At 45.8% G+C, this 13,146-nt stretch overlaps 2 protein-coding genes across 9 annotated transcripts in view; one reads left to right on the plus strand and one right to left on the minus strand.

The window, feature by feature from the left end:
• MARCHF1 (membrane associated ring-CH-type finger 1) overlaps window positions 1-13,146 on the minus strand; it is a 462,831-nt gene that overhangs the window by 255,732 nt on the left and 193,953 nt on the right. The window lies entirely within an intron of this gene.
• On the plus strand, window positions 6,564-9,171 carry LOC135983666 (uncharacterized). Its single transcript, XM_065596513.1, has 2 exons — window positions 6,564-7,607; window positions 8,602-9,171. The coding sequence occupies exons 1-2, from the start codon at window positions 7,031-7,033 to the stop codon at window positions 9,075-9,077; spliced, it is 1,053 nt and encodes a 350-aa protein (XP_065452585.1). The 5' UTR covers window positions 6,564-7,030; the 3' UTR covers window positions 9,078-9,171.

A 13,146-nucleotide genomic window follows, 5' to 3' on the forward strand; every position in this document is an offset into this window, starting at 1 on the left:
AATATTTTACCCTTTCAGTGGCTGTTCCATTAATAAGAGGAAGCCTATTGTGACTTCTTTGCCATGTGTACTGTTGTGGGGTATAGAGCTAATGTTCTACCCCAAATCACAATCCTTTGGTCCAACTTTGCTTTCTCATTATGTACAGTATTTGTTCATAAATTTGAAAATGTAATATTTTAAAATGTAATAAATATTTATTTCTAAGAACACCACATGATCTCTGAACAGCAATATCCTATCTAAACACTTCTTGGAAAGATAATATTGATTTGCATTTATAGCATATTTTAGCCAGAGTGACTCTTGGCTTTCTGAAGTGATTTACAGACTTACAGATACACCCAAGAATCACTTCACATCTCACTGAAATGTAGTTTCATCTGGGGTCAGACACTACACAAGAGGAGTGCAGGATAGGAAGTGCAACTACAAGGGAAATATTAGGTAGATTGTATGTAAACTGTGCGCCAGATTTGGAAACCCTTCCCCATCCTGAATAGACCCTTATGCCATGAACAGGCCCACTGAAATAATTGAGAGACTTAGGGCAGCCAGATGTCTGGTTTTCTACCGGAAAGTCTGGTCGAAAGGGGGCCTGAGGGTGTCCACTCAGATCTACTGACCTGACGCCCAGTTACTGCAGGTGGGGGAGGCACAGAGTCATCACCCGGGCCAGCCCCTATGCATCCAGGGCTGCCTCCTACTTCTATTGGGCAGCTGCAGCTCCCAGCCCCAGCTCTCCAGGTAAATCCCTCCCAACCCACACAGGGAGGGGGAAAAAGCAGTGAGCGACAGAGAGAGGGAGGAAAGAGGAGCAAACGGGGTGGAGCCTCAGGGTGGGAAGCAGCAGGGCAGGAGCGGGGCCTCAGGGAAAGAGGTGGGGCAGGGATGAGGCCTGGGGTAAGGGGCAGGGCAGGGGCGGGTCCTCGGGGGAAGGGGAGCTTCCAGCACTCTGCTGGAGTGTCCGGTTGTTAAATATTACAAAGTTGGCAACCCTATTGAGACTACTTATAGAAAAAGATGTTAGGATCATCAGCATCTATTCTTTAGTTTCCCACATTGGAACTAGGCTAGAAGGTTGGAATTAACAACACTGCTTTTACAATAAAAATCAAACCACCATTTTATGCCATATGTCCAGCATGTCTGGCTGTCTAGTAACCATAACCAGACTCAAAGGGCCATGCTAGTGCAATAGGAGCGTAGCTTCCAAAGAAAGTGTGGTTATAGGAGAGGGGCATGACTAGGATGCTATTGCACGGCTCAATCTCCTGCTGTGGTTGCAGCTTCTTGAAACCTTCAGTAGCTGCTTTGACCAGCCTTGCACTCAGTAGTCCCAGGAGCAGGTAAATGCAAAGGGGAAGTTTAAGCCACTTTTTGCAATCCCTCCTTCGACTTGTTCTATGCCCAGTTCAGATGGACCAAGGTATCTGTTTTAGAACTTCCATTTGTCCAATGCTCTCAACAATATGCTAGGGTATGTACTTGTTAAACTGAGCAGTCATCATTGGACCAAAACCTTGAACACAAAGGAAACGATAAATCACAAGAAATCAGGCCTCAATCCTGGCTCCCTAGAAACCAGCACTGTTCACTATTCAGAGGGTCTGCTTCGTTCTTCCACATACTGAGCCTTGGTAGATGAATGCCAAGTCAGGGCTTATGGAGAAGGAGTGTGAGTTATATGATTGAGGTTGGATGTGATGGATGCTCCTGTGGCCACTACTTACACTCCCACGCTTGGATCAACCACACTCTTAGTACATGTAATCTGCATGGGCAATGTTAATTTACACCTGGTTGGAGAGCACAAAAGAGGGAGCTAGGGTATGTCTATACTATCCGCTGGATCGCCAGGCAGTGATCGATCCAGCGGGGGTTGATTTATCGCATCTAGTCTAGATGTGATAAATTGACACCACCACCACCCCCCGAGCGCTCTCCCGTTGACTCCTGTACTCCACCGCCGCAAGAGGCGCAGGCACAGTCGACGGGAGCGGCAGCAGTTGACTCACTGCAGTGAAGACACTGCAGTGAGTAGGTCTAAGTACAGCAACTTCAGCTACATTATTCACGTAGCTGGAGATGCGTAACTTAGATCGATCCCCCCTCCTAGAGTAGACCAGGCCCTAGTATTCTAATTATGTTCTCTCACTGGTTCTACGTTATACTGTAAAAACATGATTTTCTTCTCATACTCCTTTACATCAAGAATAACTTTGGTGAAATAAGAGGAGAATTAGGCCTATTATCTTGCAGGGTGACATTGTGATACTAAATAATATCAATGAGAAGTTACAAAATCTAAACTAATACCCTTTTAAAATTAGTTAAAACACAATTTGCAAGGAAACATTACAACTATTGCTTTCCTGGAAGGTTCTTTTCATGCTCTATTTTATTGCTATTTATTCAAATGGCACACATTTGCACATAATAGAAAGATTTCAGAACAAAAGAAATTATAGTAGTGGTAAGTAAAACAATTTGATTTTTCTCTGCTTCCTTTCATTTTTGGGCAGTAAAAGCTAGGGACGATGTAGTGGATTTACAGATTTGGGGCTAGATGCTCAGGTGATTAAAATATGCACAGCTCTGTTGAAGTCACTGTTGCTACACTGATTTACATCACATAAGGATCTGGCCCTTTCTTTTAACAGTAGTCACATTAATTTATTCTCAGTAAAATTATCTTTGGGCAGAGGAGGCTGCAGAATGGCCTACACAACACAGAAGCCATATAGCATTTGTGCTGAAAGTAGCATACCAGTACAGCTGCCACATATGAGGACCTAGACCAGGGGTCAGCAACCTTTCAGAAGTGGTGTGCGGAGTCTCCATTTATTCACTCTAATTTAAGGTTTTGCGTGCCAGTAATACATTTTAATGTTTTTAGAAAGTCTCTTTCTATAAGTCTATAATATATAACTAAACTATTGTTGTATGTAAAGTAAATAAGGTTTTTAACATGTTTAAGAAGCTTCATTTAAAATTAAATTAAAATCCAGAGTCCCCCGGACCAGTGGCCAGGACCCAGTGGGCAGTGTGCGTGCCACTGAAAATCAGCTCGCATGCCGCCTTTGGCACACGTGCCATAGGTTGCCTAACCCTGACCTAGACAATTACTGTGTCCCAAGGACATGGACTCTGCACTATATCTGAAAATTTTTCCAGTAAGGGAACACTGCTGATGAGGCAAGAGTGTCACATGAAAAGGCTGTAGTCTTATGGCCTGTATTCCTGAGTTGGGAGAAATGAGTTTCATCTCCCCAAAAACTGCACAGCAGGGCTACATAAATTCTGGCTTTTTTTTTTTTTTAAAGGCAAACTTCACAGATGCTGGAAGAAGTCAGTTTAGACTCTGTCAGCACTTCTCTTTATTAACTACCTAAAACTTCTGTAATAAACTTAGTAACACATCTCTACAAGAGTTGGATAAATGTAGCTCAGATGATGTTTCCAGGGTTTGACTGGAAAACCTGCTGCCAAAATTTTATAGCAAACACCATATGCATTTTGTTCCAGGGAATCTTTGGTTGCTCCATAAATACCCACGGTCTACTTGCAAAATAGAAGAGCTATGCACAAGTAGCAAAACTCTCTCATTTTGCGCTCTACTATTTTCTCTCTCTTAAATGCTGTTTTTCTATGTGACTTTGGCAACATAGCCTTTTTTCACATGGAAAAAAAAGTAGTGAAGTCCAAAATTTCACATAAAAGTGCTATACCAACTAGTTTGGGCTTTTTGTGCATGGAGGGGAGAGGGAGGTTAGTTAGTTAAGTAGAGAGAGAGAGACTTTGAACTTTTATTAAAAACATTGCTCTCTCTTCCTTTTTCCCTACTCCCTACAACTAAGGTATTGATTAAATCACAGCAGTACTTCTTTTATAACATCTACAAATCTATTCCTTCCTCCTTCTCTGCCACTAACCCTGGATCTATACCCTAGTCACCTCTTCCTTCAGCTACTTCAGCTTCTCCATCGCTGGCCTCCTGGATTCAGACATTGTTTCCTTCAAATCTATTCAATGTGCTGCAGCTAAAGTAATCTTCTTTTCTCACTGCTCTGACTGTCTAGCACCCCTTAATTCCCCCTTCTTTACATACTTGATTTCCTGAACTGGTTTCCTTTTTCTATAAGCATCAGATTCAAACTTTTTATCCTCATCTTCAAGGCTATGCACAGCAATCTGCCCTTCCCTAAATCTCAATAATTCCTTCTTTGCTGCTTGTACTCTTCATTCTGCCAGTTTACTGCCAGGTGCTCCCCTGATCTTGTCATCTCATAAGTGACTCCAGATCTTTTATTATGCTGCTCCCTCCCTATCCTTCTTGACTTCTAATCTTCACCCTGAAGTTTTCTCAAGAGACACTTCTTCCACCTAGCCTTGAACACTGATGTAAACAAAATATCATTTAAAACAAATTAATTAATTAATATGTATTTAACAAGAAATGTCTGAAAAAAAACAGCATAACAAGATCTCTCATGACTGTAACATTTGTCTTCATAACTTTATTGAATAATATCAATAAGAAAAATAAGGTTTTATCTAAGAATGAGCTGGGCCTTCAAGAAGAGCTCATCTCTGTCTGGTTTTATCCCAAATCAGGAGATTATGGGCTACAACAAAGCCTGCTGGGATGAGGAAAACAGAAAATCAAAGGTAGACCCTATTCCTCAGTAGAGTAAAAGAACCTGGAAAGAGCAGCAGCTTGCTTAGTGGGGCTTTCCCAAGACAAGTGGTCTGGACAACAGATCAGCATGGTTCCAGTCTGTAAGGGATCTTGGGAGAGGAGCCTAGGAGAGTGTCTAATGTACAGTACATGTGGGGGAGAGTGACCTAAGAGAAAGGCAGGTAAGCCAGGGTTGGAAACAGCCCAGGGAAAGAGTGAAATGGAATACAGAGGCTGGAAGAAATGACTGCTTCCCTGCAAGGACTAGGACATACCAACTCCAGGGCCCAAGCAGGGTAATGGCTCTTGCAGAATCCTACCATGAGAAAGATTTCCTTCCCCCACTCCCACATTTGGGCTTTCATTTAACCTGAAGGAGAGGATTTAGTTTAGCCAGAGGGCTAACCTATCCTATCAACAGAGGCAGAGTGCAGCCCCGAGCAGAGAAAATAGGGTATTACTGTGACTGAACAGCAGGAGAAAAGCAGTATCCTCAGAATTTTGTAGGTGGAATATTTTATTTTCCAAATCAGAACATACTCTTTGAAGGGTGAGGGAACACTTGTTAAATTTTAAAGCCATATTTTTAGAAGGTGAAGGGACTGACTAATTTTTCCTTTAATATAAAATATAATATAATTTTCACCTCTCTCTGGTGGGGAAGAAGGGAAGGCAAATGCATGGAATTTCCCCCCTCCCCCCCCCCCAAGAATTTTGGAGAGTCCATCTCTAAAGGATTTTGTTTGCTTCTTAACTATAAGACCTGTGAAATCTTGAGTGTTTTAATTTACCAGTGATCTTATTATTAAAACTTCTTTTCAATAGTAGAAGTTCCAAAAGTAAGAATTTTATTTTGCCATTTTTTCCCCCTGATGCAACTTTGAACACTTCACATATAAACTGACAGGATTCCATACAAGCAAATTATAGTACAGGAAATTAGTGAATGCTGCTGTGACCCTGGGAGACCCTCAATGCCAACTGGCAGAGTCCCCCCGCCTACTGTAACTCACATCAGGCCTGACACATTCAGTTCCCCAGCACACGGTTGTCATAAGATATATATCCAAAGGCATCATGTAAGCTATCATATGTAAACTGATGACACACTGGTCTTAAAAATCATTGTGTGATGTATGTAGTGGTTGTGCACGAGTTATAGATGTGTGCTGTTAATATGTTCAGGAGGTCTGCCCTAGACAAAGGAATGTGTATTTACCTGTCTCACTGGCTTGGTAACAAGCAGAGAGGACAGTGAAAATACATTTACATATAGGGTAAACAAAGCCATCAAGCTAAACGAGTAGGAGAGACTATTTAACAATCATGCTGGGGGACAGAATCTGCTCCACGGGAAGCTTTCCTGGCTCTTGAGGCAGAGACAATGGACTTTGAGTAAAATGGGGTTAGCAAAAAAGACATTTTAGTTACCCATCACTTAGGGGGACATAAATGGACAACATCCTTTGAGCCTATGAAAGCTGGACCTCTTGACCAGAAAGGCAAAAGTTTCTGGAAACATGATGTAAATGAAAAATCTGTTAAGACAAAACTTGCTGAAATTAAATTTTAGTCACTAGAAAGCATGTTTTCATTTGTTTTGTTTGTAAACATATCTGTCTAATTGATTCTTGCTTCCTATCAATTACATATCTGTTCTTTATTTATCAACTCATTCTTTTTTATTACACAGCCATCTCAGTACTATGTATTAACAGTGGAGAGTGAGTCCTCAGGTAACCTAACAGGTTGGTGTGTACACTGTCTCTTTGGAAGTAGCAAACTTAACTTCTGTGAGTGTGCAGTGAGAGGGACTGTAAACTGCAGGGAGACTTGTCTGGGGAACTCGGGATTTGGGGTTCCCTGACCATCTTGGCTAAAGCCACTGATGACCTATGTTCCATGGGCTGTGTCCACGAAAGCTTATGCTCTAATAAATCTGTTAGTCTCTAAGGCCTGGTCTACACTAGGCGTTTATGTCGAAGTTAGCGCCGTTAAATCGAATTAACCCTGCACCCGTCCACACTGCGATGCTATTTAGTTCGACATAGAGGTCTCTTTAATTCGACTTCTGTACTCCTCCCCGACGAGGGGAGTAGCGCTAAATTCGACATGGCCATGTCGAATTAGGCTAGGTGTGGATGGAAATCGACGCTAATAGCTCCGGGAGCTATCCCACAGTGCACCACTCTGTTGACGCTCTGGACAGCAGTGCGAGCTCGGATGCTCTGACCAGCCACACAGGAAAAGCCCCGGGAAAATTTGAATTTGAATTCCTTTTCCTGTCTGGCCAGTTTGAATCTCATTTCCTGTCTGGACATCGTGGCGAGCACAGCAGCACTGGCAACGATGCAGAGCTCTCCAGCAGTGATGGCCATGCAGTCTGTGAATAGAAAGAGAGCCCCAGCATGGACTGATCGTGAAGTCTTGGATCTCATCGCTGTGTGGGGCGATGAGTCCGTGCTTTCCGAGCTGCGATCCAAAAGAAGGAATGCAAAGATCTACGAGAAGATCTCTAAAGACATGGCAGAGAGAGGATACAGCCGGGATGCAACGCAGTGCCGCGTGAAAATCAAGGAGCTGAGACAAGGCTACCAGAAGACCAAAGAGGCAAACGGACGCTCCGGATCCCATCCCCAGACATCCCGTTTCTACGAGGCACTGCATTCCATCCTCGGTGCTGCCGCCACCACTACCCCACCAGTGACCGTGGACTCTGAGGATGGGATACTGTCCACGGCCGGTTCCTCAGACATGTTAGGGGACGGGGAAGATGAGGAAGGAGATGAGGAGGGCGAGGCAGTTGGCAGCTCTCACAACGCTGATTTCCCCGACAGCCAGGATCTCTTCATCACCCTTACAGAGATCCCCTACGAAGCGTCCCCAGCCATTACCCCGGACACAGAATCTGGTGAAGGATCAGCCAGTAAGTGTTGTAAACATCTAAACATTTATTTTTAACAAAACAGGAATATTAACAATTAAAAGAATGGGTTGTTCATGATTAGTGTGCCCTAGGCGCTTAACGGTTTAGTAAGGGGCAGTGCAAGTTTTGAAAAGAAATCTAGCAATGTCCGGTTTTCAGTGATTGTCCTGCACAAGCCGCTCTACTGTGTATTCCCTGCTACTGCAGCTACAGTAAAATGCGGTCTATATGTGCGGGGATAGAGCAGTAATCCTCCTGGGACATCTCGATGAAGCTCTCCTGGAGGTAACTTGAAAGCCGTTGCATGAGGTTCTTGGGGAGAGCGGCCTTATTGGGTCCTCCGAAGTACGACACGTTGCCGCGCCACGAGATTATCAGGTACTCGGGGATCATTGCTCTGCACAGCAGGGCGGCATACGGCCCTGGTCTTTGGAGGCTTTCCCGGAGCATTCTCTCTTTGTCGCTCTCGGAGATCCTCATCAGGGTGATGTCGGCCATGGTGACCTGCTTTTAATTAGGTAGGGGAATGTTAGTGTTGGGACTGCTTTCCCGTTCCTTTACAGAACTGTCACCGCTGGTTTGCAGCCACGCGGTGGAGGCGGGAGAGGGGCAGCCGAAAGGGATCGTTCCCGGGGACAGCCGCGAGGGGGTGGGACAGGGGCAGAGTTCCCGCTTGCCGGATTGCTGGCAGCAGGGACTGACATTGATTTAAATGTGAAATGAGGCCAGTGGTAATATAAAAGTTTTAAACTGCCACAAGTGTACGGCTTACCATGTCTGCCTGCAACAGAAATTCCGTTGTGCTGCCTCGCTTCTCAAATGTGCTGTTCAAGACCCCAGGCACAGAATGCGAAGGCCGAGAATTCGACCTTGTGCTGAGTGCGCATGTGAAAGGTGCTGTGCATGGTCTTGTTCACAGAGAAAGACTATGTTCTTTGTTCACAACTACATTTATCTTTCAGAGGAATTCACTCCCTTTTTCCCATTTCCACAGCCCCGTCTGCGACTGTCTCACAACCTAGCCTGGAATCACACTCCCAGAGGCTAGCGCGGATTAGGCGTAGGAAGAAGAGGACACGGGAGGACATGTTCTCTGAGCTTATGGCCTCTTCCCAAGCCCAGGCAGCACAGCAGACCCAGTGGCGGGAGAACTTGACCCGAATGCACCAAGCCAACATGGATCGGGAGGAGAGGTGGCGGCAGGAAGACCAGCAGGCGACTCTAACGCTGCTTGGACTACTGAGGGAGCAAACGGACACACTCCGGCGCCTTGTGGATGTTCTGCAGGAACGGAGGCAGGAGGACAGAGCCCCGCTGCAGTCCATCTCTAACCGCCCTCCCCCGCCACCAAGTCCCATACCCACCTCACCCAAAGTGCAAAGAAGGAGAGGCGGCAGAGTCCCTGCTAACTCTCACTCCACCCCTGCAGAGAGCTCTAGTAGCAGAAGGCTCTCATTTCCCAAAATTTGAAAAGTTCTTTCCTTCCCGCCTGACACAAGCCCACGTCCAAGTTTCACCTCCCAATGCCATGTGTAGTTGATAATAAAAAATTCGTTTCTGTTAACTACTGTTTCAATCATGTTCTTTTGGAGGAGGAGGGGAAAGGGGGTTGGAAATTGGACAGGACAGTCTCCTTTGGCAGGGTACATAGTCGGGGGCAGGCACAGCAGCAGGGCACATACACAGTGCAGTGATGCAGTGACTAGTTGCCCCGGTTAGTCTGGGAGGTTGTTTTGATGTAATGTTGGGGGGGGTGGGTTGCTCTGTGACTTTGTGGCGGGGGAGGGCAGTTACAGATCTTAAGCGCCGGTCCTTAGACAGGATCACAGAGCCACACAGCATGGGATCTGTAACCGTCCTCCCCCTGCCACAAAGTCAAATAGACCTCCCATACACACAGTCCCGATCAGGAGGGGTGACAGGCTCCGTTGAAACAAGCATCCCACCGCAGCGGAGCCTGTCAATCCTTGAGTTTAGAAGCTGCATTCGCATCACAACACTAGACCCGCCCCGCACCACAGTCTGCGTCCCAGTTTTAAAAAATTCCCGCTAAAACAGTATTAAAGAAAACGGTGTGCTTTAACAAAGTAGAACTATTTTTATTTCGACACGTGTGTTGGAGGGGGGGTGAAGGGGGTATGTAACTGGATAGGATAGTCAACATTACCTGGGTAAAGAAACGGGGGCAGGTTTAGCTTCTCAGTACACAAACTATAAAATCACAGGTTACCCTGCTCACTCAGGAACTTTGCTTTCAAAGCCTCCCGGATGCACAGCGCTTCCCGCTGGTCTCTTCTAATCGCCCGGCTGTCTGGCTGTGAGTAATCACCAGCCAGGCTATTTTCCTCAACCTCCCACCCCGCCATAAAGGTCTCCCCCTTGCTCTCACAGAGATTGTGGAGCACACAGCAAGCTGCTATAACAATGGGGATATTGGTTTCGCTGAGATCACAGCGAGTCAGTAAGCTTCTCCATCTCCCCTTGAGACGGCCAAAAGCACACTCCACCACCATTCTGCACTTGCTCAGCCGGTAGTTGAAGAGTTCTTTTTCAGTGTCCAGGGCGCCAGTATAGGGCTTCATGAGCCAGGGCATTAGCGGGTAGGCTGGGTCCCCGAGGATGACTATAGGCATCTCCACATCCCCAACAGTTATTTTGTGGTCCGGGAAGTAAATACCTTGTTGCAGCCGTCTAAACAGACCAGAGTTCCTGAAAACACGAGCGTCATGAACCTTGCCCGGCCATCCCACGTAGATGTTGGTAAAACGTCCCCTGTGGTCCACCAGTGCTTGCAGCACCATGGAAAAGTATCCCTTTCGGTTAATGTACTGGGTGGCCTGGTGGTCCGGTGCCAGGATAGGGATGTGAGTTCCATCTATGGCCCCACCGCAGTTTGGGAATCCCATCGCTGCGAAGCCATCTATGATCGCCTCCACGTTTCCCAGGGTCACTACCTTTGGCAGCAGTACATCAACGATTGCCTTCGCTACTTGCATCACAACAACCCCCACGGTAGATTTGCCCACCCCAAACTGGTTCGCGACTGACCGGTAGCTGTCTGGCGTTGCAAGCTTCCACAGGGCTATGGCCACTCGCTTCTGTACACTCAGTGCAGCTCGCAACCGGGTGTCACTGCGCTTCAGGGCAGGGGACAGCAACTCACAAAGTTCCAGGAAAGTTCCCTTCCGCATGCGAAAGTTTCGCAGCCACTGGGATTCATCCCAGACCTGCAGTACTATGCGGTCCCACCACTCAGTGCTTGTTTCCCGTGCCCAGAATCGCCGTTCCACGGCATCAACATGACCCATTGCCACTGTGATGTCCTCGGCGCTGGGTCGCCTGCTTTCTGACAGGTCTGTGCTACTCTCAGACTTCAGGACATCACCGCGGTGCCGTAGCCTCCTTGCCTGACTTTTCTGCATCTGCCTCAGGGAAACCTTTATGATAAGCTGCGAGACGTTGAGAGCGGCCACAACTGCAGCGATGGTCGCAGCGGGCTCCATGCTCGGAGTACAGTGGCGTCCGCGCTGTCAATGACTGGAAAAGCGCGCGAACTGTTTTCCCGCCGGCGCTTTCAGGGAGGGAGGGCGGGAGTGATGGACGGATGACGACAGTTTCCCAAAAGCACCCTCGACTCATTTTGTTACCCAGAAGGCATTGCCGGCTACACCCAGAATTCCAATGGGCAGAGGGGACTGCGGGAACTGTGGGATAGCTGACCACAGTGCACCGCTTCGAATGTCGACGCTATCACCGTTAGTGTGGACGCACAAAGTCGAATTACTGTCCTTAGTGTGGACACACACGTTCGACTTTGCAATATCGATTACAAAAATTCGATGCAAGTAAAATCGAACTACTCTCGTAGTGTAGACAAGGCCTAAGGTGCCACAAGTACTCCTGTTCTTTTTGCAGATACAGACTAACACGGCTGCTACTCTGAAACCTATGTTCCATGAAGTTATCTAATTGTTCTTTGCAAGGCAAGGTTTGGACTGGCAGAGTCCTGAAGAGTTTGCTAGCAAGCTGGACAAGCGGTAGCAAAGTTCACTCCTGTTGAGGTGAAGTGGCAACACAGTGGCTCATAGTTCTGGGTGTCTTGCACAAACTGTCACATCTACCAAACAGCAGCAGTCTATTTCTACAGACCTCTAAGCATGCTTCCCCAATAGCATAAGGAATATCTAGATGGTGATACAAATCCCCAGGTAATATTTGGTTATCAAAGGCAATTGAAATTTTTTAAAGAACGACTATGTTTAAGGTAATAAGTATGTGTGATGTTGTATGATTCAAATATTACCATGTATATCATTGTTGCTACCAGTGTTATACAATTGCAACAAATCTTGTACAAAGTAGCTCATGTAAGGTGTCATTGGAAAAGTTATGATTTGCTAAGTATGATTATCCTGTTTATATGCAAGTATCATTTTGTATCTGAAGTTATGAACATTGACTATATACCTGTATTTCAACTATGTTTCTTCCTGGGGTAACACCCTCAAGGTAGTTGCATCCAGTATAGCCAGCACATTGTGAATGGACTATTCAAGTTGAAGGCTCATTAAAGGACACTTAGCTCCCAAAATGGATATAGAAGAAGCTTGTCTCCCACTCTCCCCCTCCCCAATAAGCCTCTCTGGGGGATGTTAGGTCAGAATATGGGTAATGGCTGCTCCTATGACTCATCTAAGCATGCAAGGGCATGTGCCTTGCTCATGTGACCATGGACTCCATCTAGTGCCTGTAATTTTCTGCAAACTAAGACAGAGAGCAGTCCCTCCATATGGGAAAAGGTATAAAAAAAAATCCTGGAAGCATCTCCATCTCCACTAAAAGGAGCATTCCAACCAATGGACTGAGGACTTTCCAATCTTCTGGAAGTTACCAGAGACTTGACAAGCCAGCAGTTTATTCCATCACTGCTTCAAACCTGATACAAGAACTTTGAGATTAGTGTATTTGTTTTCCTTGTTCATTTTAACTCTCCTCCTCCTCCTCTTTTCTTATATATAAACTTTTAGATATTAGATACTAAAGGATTGGCAACAGCATGATTATTGGGTAAAATCTGAGTTATATGGTGACCTGGCTAGGTGGATGATCTCTTAGGATTAGAAGAACCCTTTGCTTGAGGAAATTGATTTTAAATAACCACTCATCATAAAGTCTAGTGTCTGCGTGGTGAAACAAGGAGATTGCAGTTCTGACTTATTAACCAGTGTGTTTACTTTTGTTAATGGCTTGGTATTTCTAATGGAAGAATAACCACCAGTTTGGGGTGAGTCTGTCCCACTTCTAGCAGTTTGTCCTGGTATTCTCAGCTGTGACCCCCTGAGGCACAGTGGCAGTATGTAAAACAGCAATTTGTATAAAGGCAGTCACTGTACCTCTCCCCTGTTATTAGTGAGTGTATCAAGGCAATACTGATCTTCGCCTGTGATCTGCACAAACAGCGGTTACAAAATTACAAAGGAGTAAATCATAGTATACCTAGAAATAATGTCAGGTACAGCAGAAGAGTTACAGAGGTTTC

This window comes from Chrysemys picta, chromosome 5, assembly GCF_011386835.1.
Source record: "Chrysemys picta bellii isolate R12L10 chromosome 5, ASM1138683v2, whole genome shotgun sequence".
NCBI classification, from domain to species: Eukaryota; Metazoa; Chordata; order Testudines; family Emydidae; genus Chrysemys; species Chrysemys picta.

Excerpts from the sequence above, each read along its gene's own strand:
- LOC135983666 (XM_065596513.1), top strand. The coding sequence starts at position 7,031 with ATGCAGAGCTCTCCAGCAGTGATGGCCATGCAGTCTGTGAATAGAAAG. Across the intron at positions 7,608-8,601 it reads ATCTGGTGAAGGATCAGCCA|CCCCGTCTGCGACTGTCTCA; the intron begins GTAAGTGTTGTA and ends CCATTTCCACAG.